This window comes from Protobothrops mucrosquamatus, unplaced genomic scaffold (genome assembly GCF_001527695.2).
Source record: "Protobothrops mucrosquamatus isolate PMUCROS unplaced genomic scaffold, P.Mucros_1.0 scaffold_61, whole genome shotgun sequence".
NCBI classification, from domain to species: domain Eukaryota; kingdom Metazoa; phylum Chordata; class Lepidosauria; order Squamata; family Viperidae; genus Protobothrops; species Protobothrops mucrosquamatus.
This window is the reverse complement of record NW_015386137.1, coordinates 321,589-337,133: the sequence shown is the minus strand read 5'-3', so window position 1 is coordinate 337,133 and position 15,545 is coordinate 321,589. Positions and strand designations below refer to the sequence as shown.

At 47.1% G+C, this 15,545-nt stretch overlaps 1 protein-coding gene across 1 annotated transcript in view; it reads left to right on the top strand.

The window, feature by feature from the left end:
* NOL6 (nucleolar protein 6) overlaps positions 1-15,545 on the top strand; it is an 85,294-nt gene that overhangs the window by 17,025 nt on the left and 52,724 nt on the right. Inside the window, exons 8-15 of the mRNA XM_015812508.1 lie at positions 1,057-1,115; positions 1,649-1,750; positions 3,270-3,385; positions 4,615-4,792; positions 6,240-6,362; positions 7,280-7,428; positions 8,996-9,071; positions 13,146-13,286. Of these exons, the coding sequence (XP_015667994.1) occupies positions 1,057-1,115; positions 1,649-1,750; positions 3,270-3,385; positions 4,615-4,792; positions 6,240-6,362; positions 7,280-7,428; positions 8,996-9,071; positions 13,146-13,286 (944 nt within the window). The remainder of the gene's footprint in view (positions 1-1,056; positions 1,116-1,648; positions 1,751-3,269; positions 3,386-4,614; positions 4,793-6,239; positions 6,363-7,279; positions 7,429-8,995; positions 9,072-13,145; positions 13,287-15,545) is intronic.

Genomic DNA, 15,545 nt, shown 5'->3' with positions numbered 1-15,545 from the left:
CCCTTCCTTCTGACTTTCCTATCCTTCCTTCCTTTCATCTTTCCCCTCTTACCTGTCCCTCCCTCCCTCCCTCCCTTCTGTCTTTCCTTTTCTTTCCTTCCTTCCTCCCTTCCTGTCCCTCCCTTCTGTCTTTCCTTCCTTCCCCTCCTTCCTTCCTTCCTTTCCGCCCTCTCTCCCTCCTTCCCTCCCTTCCTTCTGTCTTTCCTTTTCTTTCTTTCCTTCCTTCCTTCCTCCCTTCCTGTCCCTCCCTTCTGTCTTTCCTTCCCCCTCCTTCCTTTCCCCCTCCCTCCCTCCCTCCCTCCCTTCTGTCTTTCCTTCCTTCCTTTCCCCCCTCCCTCCCTCCTTCCGTTCCTTCTGACTTTCCTATCCTTCCTTCCTTTCATCTTTCCCCTCCTACCTGTCCCTTCCTCCCTCCCTCCCTCTCCCTCTATCTTTTTTTATATCTATCCTTACTTTAAAAAGTAAATGTACTTTTAAATATACTTTTAAAAGCCATGATGGTCCTTCCAGTTTGCAGTTGGAAATGGCTATAGATTATCACACGCTCCATCCAATAAGAACATTACAGTTAAGCAGTTCCCAAACTCTCCTTCCAAAGCCAGCCTGGTGACTGGACCCACTTTATGCACTTCGCCTTCTAATTATTACCGGGATCCCAATAAACTTGGGAGTAAAGAGATCCTTCAGGATATACATTCTTCCACCAAAGGTAGTTCCCATCATCCCTGTGATGTATGGAACTTGTAGTCCAGCGGCTTATTCAATACAGGTAGTTCCTGGAGTCACGTGATCCCCTTTTGTGACCTTCTGACATGCAAACTCAGTGGGGACGCTGGATCCACTTAACAATCGTGTGACTGACTTAATAGCCGTAGTCATTCACTTAAGAACTGTAGCAAGAAAGGTCGTAAAATGGGGCAAAGCTCAATAACTGTCTCAGCAACAGACATTTTGGCCTCAGTTGATGGACGTAAGTCGAGGACTACCTGCATAAGGATATAAGATGGGGACTCCTGTCCAAAGCGATTAATTCTGTTTTTAACTCTTCCTTCCCAGCTACTACAGATCTCACTACGTCTGGAATCAGCCTGTCAAAAGACACAGAGCCCAGTCTGGTAAGAGAGAGACCTTTGAATTATTTACTGCTGGATTAAGATGGCAAAAAAAATCACATTTTAAGCTTATTATTCCATAGAATGAGAATCTCCCTTTTGAATAGGGAGCAAGTTAGCCTTAAAGCTGAGGCTTCATTCAGTAATACTATTGTAAGTTAATACTATTGTAAGTTAATGTGGGGCAGCCAGTGGCATTGTAGTTAAAGTATGTTACAGGAGTGGAGAAATTCAACTTTTTCTATAATCTTGGAAGCATCTGAAATGACCTGGGCCAGGAAGACTCTGTTGGGCCTGGCTGTTGTTGGCTGAAATTGGAAACATTATTATAGACTTTGCCTTGAATTCAGAGATTGAATCTTAATCATTGCATCAATGGAGATATGAAGTGGAGGGCAGTCCTTTGTGCCAGCCTCTGTTTTGCTGTGAGCGTGAGACGCAGTTCTCCTGAATGACGGCTTAGTTCCTTGGAAGCTGCTGCTCGTATTTTAACGAAGACCGTCTGGGCAATCTTGAAGTTCTTAATTTTCTTTTAGCCTTCCCTGACGGACTTCCACCAAGCGTTTCAAGTGGTGCTTGTGGACTCTTCTGGACTGGTGAACCTGTGTGCGGATATGACTGCCAACACTTACAAGCAGGTAAATATGGGAGGGGGGAAGTTACTCATGGAGTAGGTTACTAGGAGGTACCGTGTTTCCCCTAAAGTAAGGCCTACACCAACAATAAGCCCTAGCTTGATTTTGGGAGGTGGGCCTAATATAAGCCCTATCCCAAAAATAAGCCCTAATTTTGGGGCGAGGCACACACCTAAAAATCAAGCTGGGGGTGTGGAGAGCTGCCCCACCCGCCCCACACCCATTTACCTTGCAGCCAGGCCTTCTCGGCTCACTTTTTTTGCAGCGTCTTCTGCAGCCAGGCCTGCATTTCGCAGTCCAGAGGCCTTTCCAAGAAGGCCACTGTAGCTGAGGACCGAGCTATGGATTCAAGCCATAGCTCGGTTCTGCAAGAGATCTACAGCTGAGGACTGAGCTATTGAATCCATAGCTCGGTACTCGTCTGCAGAGGCCTGACTGCGAAATGCAGGCCCGAATGCAGCTGCAGAACTTCGGCCCCAGAAGAAGTGGACTGGCTGAGTGGAGCTGTCGTTGCCAGAGGTGAGGTAAGGCCTACCCTGAAAATAAGACCTGGTGCCTCTATTGGAGGCAAAAAATAAAAATTAAAAAACGGTTTTATTTTCAGGGAAACACGGTAGTAGCTGCTAAGTGGAGAGTTTGAAAGACTCCACAATCCACCCTGAGGTTGGATCCCATTACAGAACTAGATCGGTTTACAACATTACCCTCGATGTACGACCGCAACTTAGCCCAACATTTCCGTTTGCTAAAAGTGAGACATTTATAAAGTGAGTTTTGCCCCATTTCACGGCCTTTCTCGCCACAGTTGTTAAGTTAGTCACACCGTTGTGAAGTCAGCTTCCCTGCTGACTCTTTGCTTGTCCGAAGGTCGCGAAAAGGGAAGATGTGACCCCCCCTGGGACGCTGCGACCGTCATAAATATGAGTCAGTTGCTGGGTGTCTGAATTTTGATCACATGACCAAACTTGCTGCCACGGTCGTAAGTGTGGAAAACGGTCACAAGTCACTTTTTTCTAGTCTCCTTGTAACTTTGAACGGTCACTAAACGAATGGTTGTAATTCAAGGACTACCTGCACAATTTCATAAGGGACTATTAATTGCTACCTAGCTAGTCTGGTCCAAAGTGATGGCTGCAAAGATGCCTTCAGAGAAGAAAAAAATGCCCTGCCCTCAGCCAAGAAGCCTGTGTACAGGCAGTCTTCGACTTACTACACTTCACTTAGTGACCGTTCGGAGTTACAACGGCACTGAAAAATGTGACTTAGAACATTGCGGCATCCCCGTGGTCACGTGATCAAAATTCAGATGCTCGACCACCGACTCATATTTACGACCGTGGCAGTGTCACAGAATCACTGCAGTAATTCCCTTAATACTGGGACAAGAAAGGCCATAAGATGGGGCAAAACTGCATTTAATAAACGTCTCACTTAGCAACAAAAACTTTGGGCTCAGTTATGGTCGTACATCTCGGACTCCCCCGTACTCGCTGATACATAGGTGGTTTTTGTTCTTTTTTAGGTCCAGTTTGAAGCCAGGCAGTCGATGGAGGTTCTGGATGACAAAACAGTGGATGGGTTTCAGTTGCTCTTTATCACCCCCAAGCCTCTGATCCGGACCTTTGATCACGTCTTTCAGTAGGTGGCTCGCAAAAGAATGGCTGGCACGGAGGGACGGGCTGTTTTCCATGGTTATCAAGGCAGGCAGACAAGCAGACGTGGGGCAAAAAAAAGGATATTATCTTTCCTCCCACCATTTAAAACAAACAAATCAAAGTTTCTAGTCCATGCTGTTGGAGAGGAGTGTTTGGAGGGCTTGCAAGGGTTGAAAGGTGGGGAAAGAAAGTATAGAGATTGAATGATAGATAGATAGATAGATAGATAGATAGATAGATAGATAGATAGATAGATAGATAGATAGATAGATAGATGGATGGATGGATGGATGGATGGATGGATGGATGGATGGATGGATGGATGGAAGGTAGGAAGGCAGGAAGGTAAGATAGAGATGGATATATAGAAAGGTAAATAAGATAGATAATAGGTAGGTAGGTAGGTAGGTAGGTAGATGGATGGATGGATGGATGGATGGATGGTAGGAAGGTAGGAAGGCAGGAAGGTAAGATAGAGATGGATATATAGAAAGGTAAATAAGATAGATAATAGGTAGGTAGGTAGGTAGGTAGGTAGATAGATAGATAGATAGATAGATAGATAGATAGATAGATAGATAGATAGATAGATGATAGATAGATAGATAGATAGGAAGATAAGATAGAGATGGATGGATATATAGAAAGATGAAAGGTAGGTAGGTAGATAAGATAGATAGATAATAGATGGATGGATGAAAGGTAGGAAGATAGAGATGGAAGGATATATATAGAGAGAGGGGGGGAGAGAGGGAGGGGGGAAGATGGATGGATGGATGGACAGATGGATAGATAGATAGAAAGAGAGATGAAAGGCAGGCAGATGGATAGATAGATAGATAGATAGATAGATAGATAGATAGATAGAAAGAGAGATGAAAGGCAGGCAGATAGATAGGAAGTTAGATAGAGATAGATAGACAAACAAACAGGTAGGAGAGATCAATACTAGAGAAAGTGAAAAAAAATGGGCTATTTTTTCTGGTGATAAAAAGCCACGCTCCCTGGGGATTCTAGGAGTTGAAGCCTAAGACTTCTCGAAGACTGCAGGTCTACAGATCCAGATCTAGACAGATCTATAGATCCACGTTTTGCTTAACACAGAGTTTTAATTTGCTTCCTTGTGAGCCCTCTCGCCCTCCAAGCTGCTCGTCTATTTGCTCTGTGAGAAGCTTCCTGCGTGTCGCTCACGGCTCTCCTCCTGTCCTTCAGCCTCCGTCACGTCTCCAAACTCCAGACGGCTTGCAAGAAGATGCAGCTGCTCAACGCGTTGATGGACCGGGGTGGGAGTTACGTGGCCGCCGTCCTCCCGTTCTTCCTCAGCCTCCTGGAGCGCGGACTGGCCCGCCGGCTGGTGCTCCTGGCTCATCAGTTGCCTCAGAGCCATCCGGTAACTTCAGCAAAAACTTATTTTCCCGGCCTGCTGAAAGAACCCAGAGCTTAGGATTGTGTGGTCCTTTTAATTGTCACTTAATCCATGGCCCTTCACATACTGGCCCACTATCAGTGCCAAACTGTCACAAGATCACACATGGAGGTAGTCCTCAACTTACGACCATTCATTTTAATGACCATTTGAAGTTACAACGGCACTGAAAAAGTGACCTGGGACCGGCCGGTTTTCACATTTACAACCCGTGACATCACGTGATCAGAATTCAGACGCTTGGCAAGTGACTCGTATTTATGATGGTTGCATTATCCCGGGGTCATGTGACAAAGACTCCTGGCTTCTAAGGATTCAGAATATTATATTGAAGTTTACTTTGCAGGTTATGGAATGGAATAGGAATAGAATGGAGTGGATTGGACTGGACTGGAATAGGGTAGGATAGGAATAAGAATAGAATAGAGTAGAATGGAATGGAATGGAATAGAGATAGAATAAGAATAAGGGATTAGGATTTGGAATAGAATAGAATATATGGAATAGAATAGAGAATATAGAAAGACTAGAATGGAATGGAATAGGAATAGGGTAGGGTAAGGTAGGAATAAGAATGGAATGGAATTAGAGTAGAGTAGATTAAGAATAGAATAGAATAGAAAATATGGATTCGAATAGAATAGAAAATATAGATTCGAATAGAATAGAATAATAGAGTTGGAAAGGGGCTTGGAGATCATCTAGTCCAACCCCCTGCTCAGGCAGGAAACCCTATACCAGTGATGGCGAACCTTTTAGAGTCCAAGTGCCCAAACTGCAACCCAAAACCCACTTATTTATCGCCAGGTGCCAGGTGGGCGTGGCCCACTGGGTGGGCATGGCAGACTGGGTGGGTGTGACCAAGGTGGGCGTGGTCACCTCGATGTTGCTTGTGGGGAGGGACGCCTATGGGGGCCGGGCAGGGTTGGGGGAGTTCCAGGGGGTCTCTGGCAGGTGGGGCGGTGGGCAGGAAGCTCGTCCTGCGCGGTGAGGCGAGGCGGGGGGGTGCCATTGTCACAGGGCAAGGTGATGCCAGGACGGCTGCTGCCTGACACTATCAGCCCCTGCACACAGAGGCCAGCGAGCACATGGGTGCTGGGATGCATCCGGCTACGTGGGACCTCGGCGAGTTAGCTGGTGGCTGGTTGAAGAGGGACGGTTGCCATCTCTGGGGCATGGCCCGCGTGCCCATAGAGAGGGCTCTGAGTGCCACCTCTGGCACATGTGCCATAGGTTCGCCACCACTGCCCTATACCATTTCAGACAAATTGTCGTCCTTTGCCATATCCCCAGTCTGAAGATGACAGTGCAGTCCTCAAAAGCTCCTATTTGAGGGCCACCTGGTAGGTGCTTCTGGTTTTTTCCTAGCTGCCTTCGCTAATTTTTCTCTTGCTGTATTATTTCGTTCCAGTGGCCGATCCATGTGGATCCCCCAAAGCACAAAGACGTCGGTTCCTTATCCTTCGGACTGTTGCTAAATCTTGACTTCGCAACCAGTGTTTTGGAGCGAGGACCTGAAGCCAATAAAGAGGAGGTGAGAACCAGGTTAGGCTGCTTATTACTATCTCTTCTCTGTAGATCAAAAATCTTCAGCCAGTGCAAGATTTGACCATAATAATAATAATGGATGGAAACTAATCAAGGAGAGAAGCAACCTAGAACTAAGGAGAAACTTCCTGACTGTTAGAACAATTAACCAGTGGAACAGCCTGCCTCCAGAAGTTGTGAATGCTCCAACACTGGAAGTTTTTAAGAAGAGTCTGTCCTGAATGGTATAGGTCAGGGGTAGGCAACTTTGGCTCTTTTATGACTTGTGGACTTCAATATCCAGAATTCCTGAACCAGCCATGCTGACTCAGGAATTCTGGGAGTTGAAGTCCACAAGTCATAAAAGAGCCAAGGTTGCCTACCCCTGGTATAAGGTCTCCTGGTTGAGCAGAGGGTTGGACTAGATGACCTCCAAGGTCCGTTCCAACCCTGTTATTCTGTTAATTAATCAATGCAATGGCTTGCCTCCAGAGATTATGGATGGTCCATCACTGGAGGTTTTTCAGAAGACACTGGACAGCCATTTGTCTGAAATGGTATAGGGTAGGGGTAGGCAACCTTGGCTCTTTTATGACTCGTGGACTTCAACTCCCAGAATTCCTGAGCCAGCATGGCTCAGCTTGGAAACCTCTCCCTTTCCCCTCAGCATAGCTGGCTCAGGAATTCTGGGAGTTGAAGTCCACGAGTCATAAAAGAGCCAAGGTGGCTTACCCCTGGTATAGGGTCTCCTGCTTGAGTAAGGGGTTGGATTAGAAGACCTCCAACGTCCCTTCCAACTCTGTTATTCTGTTATAGACCCGATGGAATCTCTAATTGTTAAAATACTTGAATTGCCTCATAGTTGTTGAAGGATAACACACCGAGAAGGGGAGGAACATACCTCTCTTATGTCTGTTCCTGTAGGCCGTGGAGTTTCGGCAATTTTGGGGAGAGCGGTCGGAGCTGAGACGTTTCCAAGATGGCGTCATCTGCGAGGCCGTTTTGTGGAACGCTGCAAACCTGTGCCAGAAACGTCTTATTCCGGAGCAAATCATACGTCATATCTTGAAACTGTGAGTCGACTCTGATAACCCTTCCATGTAGGAGAACGTGAGGATGGAACAGAAGACTTATTTTCTCAGAAACCTCTTGACCTCTCGCTTTTAATTTCAGACACTTGAAAATTAATAGGACCCTAACTGGATAATGCAGGAGTGAGCAAAGTTCTGCAAGATAATCCTTTTTTAACAGAAACAGAGGCTTAAAGTAGAATGCAGGCTGTATGTTAAGAGCTTTTTTTTTATTAGAGAATATTTGTAGCTCTTGGTTGAATAGTGAGATTTTGGGTGCTCTGTGAACTGGGTTGCATCCTTGCAGACGTTTCATGACCCAACTAGGCAACATCATCAGTACTAGAAGAGAGTGGGTTTTGTTCACTGTTTAGATACAACTGGTTTGGTTAGAAGGGAATATTTGTAGCTCCAGGTTGGACTGTGGAGCCCTTGGTGCTCTCTGAGCTTGGTTGTTTCTTTGCAGATGTTTCGTGACCCAACTAGGTAACATCATCAGTTAGCATGCTAGAAGGAAGTGGGGTGTTTGGACAGGAGGAGGAGGAGGAGGAGGATTATTGTGGGACCTTAGTGGTCTCTGAGCTTGATTGTTTTCCTGCAGACATTTCATTACCCAACTAGGTGACATCATCAGTGCTAGAAGGGAGAGAGGTGTGTGGAGAGGAAGAGGAGGATGGAGGAGGAGGAGGAGGAGGAGGAGGAGGAGAAGAATTGTGGGGTCCTTGGTGTGCTCTGAGCTTGATGGTTTTCTTGCAGACGTTTCATGACCCAACCAGGTAACATCATCAGTGCAAGAATGGAGGGATGTTGCCTGCCATTTATGTACTAATAGCTTACCCTGTCAGTGTTGATGGGAGTGTTCTTTGTGGTGCCTTGACGAGACTGTTGTTTACTGCTTGATTGTTGTCTAATATTAATTTAGAGAGAGAGACCAATAAAAGAAAATATTTGTAGCTCAGGGTTGAATTGTGAGGTTCTTGGTGCTCTCTGAGTTTTGCTTGCAGGTGTTTCATTACCCAACTAGGCAACGTCATCAGTCATCAAGAAAGACCAAGCATCCTACAGAAATCTTAATTCCAGCAGAGGTTCACTATATTCACCCATTGTACTAAACCAGGGGTAAGCAACTTTGGCTCTTTTATGACTGGTGGACTTCAACTCCCAGAATTCCTGAGCCAGCCATGCTGAGGGGAAAGGGAGAGGTTTCCAAGCTGAGCCATGCTGGCTCAGGAATTCTGGGAGTTGAAGTCCACGAGTCATAAAAGAGCCAAGGTTGCCTACCCCTGTACTAAACCATGGCTAGTTTTCACCACTGTGTGTTGAAGATGCCACAATGATCATCGTGCACAGCTGTAAATCTTGGTTTGCAAGCCATCTTGGCTGGCTTTAGACGTTGCACCAAGCTGGCATCAAGCCAACCATTGTATCTTTGTTTAGGGGGATGCCTGAATGCAACCCTAACTTTTGGCAATTTCAGAAGATGTTCCAGAGGCAAGAAGAACGCAGACTGACTTTGAAGAAGAAATATTTCTAATGCTGCTTGGTCTTCCTTGTTTTCTTTTCTGTGCAGGCACCTGGCTGTTCCAGAGACTTCCATCTCTTACACGGGGGCCCTGCTGGAGCCCTTAATTAAAGTGGGGCGTGAGGTGAGGTCCTATTCCATCTTTCTCCTTGTCTTCTTTGCCATCCCTGAATGTCTCTTGAGATATTTGCCCAAGGAGATTCTCTTCTCCTTTTTCCACTGGGGATGGCCTGGGAAATAAAATAACTCCGCAACATAACCCTCTAAACAAGGGCTCTTCAAACTTGGCCCTTTTATGATTTGTGGACTTCAACTGTGCATGGCTGAGGAATTCTGGGAGTTGAAGTCCACAAGTCGTAAAAGGGCCAAGTTTGAAGACCCCTACCCTAGACCATTTCAGTCCAGTCTCTTCTTAAAAACCTCCAGGATAAATCTCCTTCGGCTGCGATGAAGGCTTTGCCAAATCTATGGTTTGGGGAAATAATGCTGGAAGGGACCTTGGAGGTCTTCTAATCCAGCCCGCGGCTCAGGCAGGAAGCCTTATACCAGTGATGGCGAACCTTTTAGAGACCGAGTGCCCAAACTGCAACCCAAAACCCACTTATGTATCATCGGGTGCCGGATGGGCGTGACCCATTGGGTAGGTGTGGCCAATTGTGTGAGTGTGGCCCATTGGGTGGGCGTAGCCCATTGGGTTGGCGTGGCTTCGGTGGTAACGGCAGACTGGGTGGGACTAAAAAGTTCAATCAATCAATTCCAACTTTGCAAGATCTTTTGTTTTTTCCCGCGAGAAGCTGAAATTGATTGATTGATTGAACCTTTTTTTTCCACACGGCAGCGGTGGACTAAAGTGAAAAAGGTTTTATAAAACCCAGCTGAAGGCCTAAGACTGGGGCGACGGCACGTGTGCCCACAGAGAGGGCTCTGAGTGCCACCTGTGGCACGCGTGCCATAGGTTTGCCACCACGGCCTTATACCATTTCAGACAAATAATTCTCCAATCTCTTCTTAAAAACTTCCAGTGATGGAGCACCCATAACTTCTTCTTTTTTATATATATAAATATTTTATTAAATTTTATGCAGGTAGGGAAAGGATAGGGTCGGTACCGGTGTGGGGAAGGGGTAGAAGGAGGGGATTCAGGATGGGGTAAGGGTAGGCACAGTAATGGGCTAACCCCCAACAATAATTCCATGCTTTAACAAGCAAACTACCGTCCGGGTATAAATATTGAATAAACATAGTTTATATAATACTAAACAGTTATAATAAATGAAGTTAACTATAATCATATAACTAAAGATTAATAAATAGATACAGTTCCTCTAAATAACCATAATTAATAAAATGACAACTAATTCTAATTATCACCCTAGCACCCATAACCTCTGATGGCAAGCCGTTCCACTGGTTAATTGTTCTCACTGCCAGGAAGTTTCTCCTTTAATTCTTGCTTAGGTCTGGCCGATATGTCTCCTTGGACTAAATCAGAATGTTAGAAGGGACCTTGGAGATCTTCTAGCCAAGGGCTTTTCAACCTTTTCACCCATTGTACCACTTTTAGGATACAGCAACATCCGAGTACCACCAGTCGCCTAGCAAGGTGTCAAAAATTTGATGACCCCCCCCCCAAAAAAGGAAAAAAGTGATAAAGTACAGGTAGTCCTTGACTTATAACAGTTCGCTTAGTGACTGTTCGAAGTTACAATGGCACTGAAAAAAGTGCCCCCCAAGCCACAGCTGAGCAAGACACCTGCCTGCCCGCCCGGCGGCGCTCTTCCTCCTGTCCGAGGTTTTCATTGTTGTGAGCATTTCTGTTGAGGATTGGCAGCAGGGGTGGGGTGGGGGGTGTTTGGTTTTTATTCCCCCCGTCTGTTGGGTGGTTGCAGCAGGTTTTGGTCACTTCACATGACCCTGGGACACTGTGACCGTCATAAATATGAATCTGTTGCCAAGCATCTGAATGTAAATCACAAGACCCTGGAGAGGCTGCAACATTCCAGCTGATCGGCGCTTCTTCTGGACTCAGCAGAAGCGCCAGGATCAGTGCTGCTTTCCAGCTGATTGGTACTTCAGGGCTTAGCAGAAGCACCAGGATCAGCGCCGAGCTCCAGCTGGAGCCTGGCGCTGATCCTGGCGCTTCCGTTGAACCCGGACAGCCCTGCATCTCCAGCCATCTCTCGCTCAGGCTCGTACAGTGCTGCCACCGGTTCAGCTCATTCCCCTCCCCCACTACCACTTTTCTAGGATGGTCACGTATCACCTGCTAAGTGCCAATGTACCACAGGTGGTACCCGTACCACTGGTTGAAAAGCCCTGTTCTAGTCCAACCCGCTACTCAAACAGGAGACCCTATGTCAGGAGTCTTCAAACATGGCCCTTTGATGACTTGTGGACTTCAACTCCCAGAATTCAACTCCCAGGCACGCTGGCTGAGGAATTCTGGAAGTTGAAGTCCACAAGTCATAAAAGGGCCAAGTTTGAAGACCCCTGCTCTAAACCAAGAGGGAAAAACACCACCCCTGCCCCCAGACAAGGTGCATTTCAACTGTCCCTCCAAAAACTCTCCTTGAAACTCTCCTTTCTTCATCTTTGGGGGGCCCCAAGGTGTCCTTTCGATGACGTGGTCCAAGAAAGCCAGAATGACAGAATTTGAGCGCTGAAGCTCCTATGGGGTCCCTGATGTTCTTTGACTTGGTTGTTTCCTTGCAGACGTTTCATGACCCAAGTAGATAACATAATCAGTGCTAGAAGGGAGTGAGGTTTTTGGAGTGGAGGAGGAGGAGGAGGAGGAGGAGGAAGACGACGACGACGACTGTGGTATCTTTGTTACTCTCTGAGCTTGTGGTTTTCTTGCACAATTTTCCTTACCCAAATAGGTAACATCACCAGTGCTGTAAGGGAGGGGGGGTTTTGCTCTGTTTATATTCAGGTGGGTTGCTGTGTGTTAGAGGGAGGGTTATTTTCTTTCTGTTGTTTACAAGGGCAAGCTACTTGTATAGAATCAGAAAGAAAACCCCCACTCCCTTCTAGCACTGAAGATGTTACCTATTTGGGTAATTAAATGTCTGTAAGAAAAGAGCCAAACTCAAGAGTACCAAGCATCCTTCCTCCCCTCCCCCCTCCCCCTCCTCCTCCTCTCTGCAAATTGCCCTCCCTTCTAGCACTGATGGTGTTACCTGGCTGGGTAATTAAATGTCTGCACGAAAAAAGCCAAACTCAGGGTATAAAGCAGTGGTGGCGAACCTATGGCACGCGTGCCAGAGGGGAGGCACTCGGAGCCCTCTCTGTGGGCACGTGCGCCTCGTTCATTGGCTAAGTTTTCGCAGGAAAAAGCCATTTCTCCAGCCCCTTCCTAGCGAAAACAAGCCTCCGGCACGAGCGCGCTGTTTTCAGCTTTGAATTAATATCAAATCTGACCCCAGAAACAGACTAACAGACGACCTGAGTGCTGCATGCGTTGCTTTCAAACTTACAAAGTATAAGCCAAGGTTGGACAAACTATCAGCAGGCATACAACAGCAAAAATCACATTAATAATCGTTCAAAAGCATGCCGAATGCAAACGTTTACCTTTAATTAAAAGGTGGTTTGTATCATTGAAAGCTTTGTTGTTGTGTTTTTCTTGTAAGACAAAAGATGTTAATGTATGAGTTGTTTTTTCTAAACTAAAGCCTCAGCATTCAGATTAAATTGCCGTTTTGGCACTTTGCGATAAATAAGTGGGTTTTGGGTTGCAGTTTGGGCACTCGGTCTCTAAAAGGTTCGCCATCACTGGTATAAAGTATCCTTCAGTCGTCGTCTTCCTCCTCCTCCTCCTCTAGGAGGAGGAGGAGGAGGAGGAGGTCCTCCTCCTCCTCCTCCTCCTCTCCCCAAGCCCTCCTCCCTTCTACCACTAATGATGTTACCCGGCTGGGTCACGAAACATCTACAAAAAGACCACCAAGCTCAGACAGCCCCAAAATGCCTGCTTATTTTTGTTATTTACTAAACTTACATTTTTGTGCATCATTGTAATTTAGCACTTAAAAAGAGGCTCATCCACTTTTCAACCCCACCCAACAAAAACTCCCCCTTTTCCTTTGCTGGTTTATTTCCTCCTGATTTTGAGAAAAAAAGGGGATTGAAGCCTTGACCAAAATGGCTTTGTGCTAATTAACCCTTCTTGGCTGACTTGAGCTCTTTGGGATGTCCGCAGATTGTAGGGACTGGCGAGGAAGACATGGTGAGCCTGATCCGTTCCTATGACGATCTGAGCCGCAAGCTTTGGCACCTGAAGGGGCTGCCCTTGACGGTGACGGCGGTGCAAGGAGCCCACCCCGCCCTTCGATACACAGAGGTGAGTTAATGGAACACTGCATCCAGTTTTGGTCACCACGCTGTAAAAAAGATGTTGAGACTCTAGAAAGAGTACAGAGAAGAGCAACAAAGATGATTAGGGGGACTGGAAGCTAAAGCATAAAGGCTGCTGGAATTGGGTCTGTCTAGTTTAATGGGGAGAAGGACGAGGGGGGACAGGATAGCAGTGTTCCAGTATTTCAGGGGCTGCCACAAAGAAGAGGGAGTCAAGCTATTCTCCAAAGCCCCTGAAGAAGGCAGGACAAGAAGCAACGGATGGAAGCTAGTCAAGGAGAGAAGCAACCTAGAACTAAGGAGAAACTTCCTGACAGTGAGAACAATTAGCCAGTGGAACAACCTGCCTCCAGAAGCGGTGAATGCTCCAACACTGGAAGTTTTTAAGAAGAAACTGGACAGCCATTTGTCTGAAATGGTATAGGGTTTCCTGCCTGAGCAGGGGGTTGGACTAGATGACCTCCAAGGTCCCTTCCAACTTTATTATTATTATTATTAAGTGCCATGAACAGAAGGTGCTGGGAGGGGGTGGCGACCTATGTAAGATGCCTTTGGAGGTACAGGTAGTCCTTGACTTACAACCACAGTGGAACCCAAAACGTCTGTCGTGAACAGGGACACCTGTTAAGTGAATTTGGCCCCATTTTACGACTTTTCTTGCCACAGTTGTTAAGCGAACCTCTGCCGTTGTTAAGCGAGGAACACAGTTGTTAAGTGAACCTTGGCTTCCCTGTTGACTTTGTTTGCCAAAAGGTCGCAAAAACCCGGAATATATCGGTCGTAGGTACAAGCCAGTTGCCAAGCATCTAAATTTGGTCACGTGACCCCCGGGGAGGCTGCAGTAGTCGTAAGTGTGAAAAATGGCCGTGAGTCCCTTTTTTCAGTGCCGTTGTAACTTCAAGCGGTCACTAAATGAACTGTGGTAAGTCAAGGGCTACTAGCTATGTTGGGAGGAGGCCGGAAGGAAGAGGTCTCAGGAACTTTGGCATCAGGCTGACACCGTCGAACAGCTATTATCCTCTCCAGGTTGAAGTTCTCAAGCTGGTCGGCTGTCCTACCTAGATCAGGTTGGATGTCACTGTTTTCTGGGGTGACTATCGTGTTTCCCCGAAAATAAGACCCAGCCAGAAAATAAGCCCTAGCGCAGGGGTCGGCAGCCTCGGCTCTTTTATGACTCCTGGACTTCAACTCCCAGAATTCCTGAGCCAGCATGGCTCAGCTTGAAAACCTCTCTCTTTTCCCTCAGCATGGCTGGCTCAGGAATTCTGGGAGTTGAAGTCCATGAGTCATAAAAGAGCTGAGGTTGCTTACCCCTGCCCTAGCGTAATTTTTTAACGGGTGGAGCTGCACTGCACAGCTCAGGCCCCTGCAGCCAGGCCACCCACGCCTCGTCACCTGCCTCGCCTCATCTCGTAGCTGCTGCACCGATGCGCTGCGCGGCTGCCTACCCCGTTGCAGCCGCAAGCAACCAGACGGTGGAAGGGAGTGGGCTGCCGGTCACACAGGCTCCTGCTGGACAGGGCTGCTGTTGTTGGTGTTGCTGCCGCGATGTGGAGCGTGGGTGGCTTGGTTGTGGGGGCCATGAGGTGCGTGGGGGCGTGGGGTAGCTCCACCCCCCTGCCAGCTGCCTCGCCTCACCTCGTGACGGTGGCACCGGCGTTCTACGCAGCCATCCGCCCTCTGTGTCCCACCGTCTGCTTTCTCGCAGCCACAACAGGGCAGGAGGCCGCGTAGCACACTGGTGCCATTGCCACAAGGTGAGGCGAGGGGGGTCCTGCCTTCAGGCACTTTGGAGAATAGCTTGACTCCCTCTTCTTTGTGGCAACCCCTGAGATATTGGAACACTGCTATCATGTCACCCCTTCTCTTCATTAAACTAGACGTTCCCAATTCCAGCAACCGTTCCTTATATGTTTTAGCCTCCAGTCCCCTAGTTATCTTTGTTACTCTTCTCTGCACTCTTTCCAGAGTATCAACATCTTTTTTATATTGTGGTGACCAAAACTGGCTGCGGTATTCCAAGTGTGGCCTTACCAAGGCATTGTAAAGTAATAATAATAATAATAATGATAAAGTTGGAAGGGACCTCGGAGGTCATCTAGTCCAACCTCCTGCTCAGGCAGGAAACCCTATACCATTTCGGACAAATGGCTGTCCAGTTTCTTCTTAAAAACTTCCAGTGTTGGCGCATTCACCGCTTCTGGAGGCAGGTTGTTCCACTGGTTAATTGTTCTAACTGTCAGGA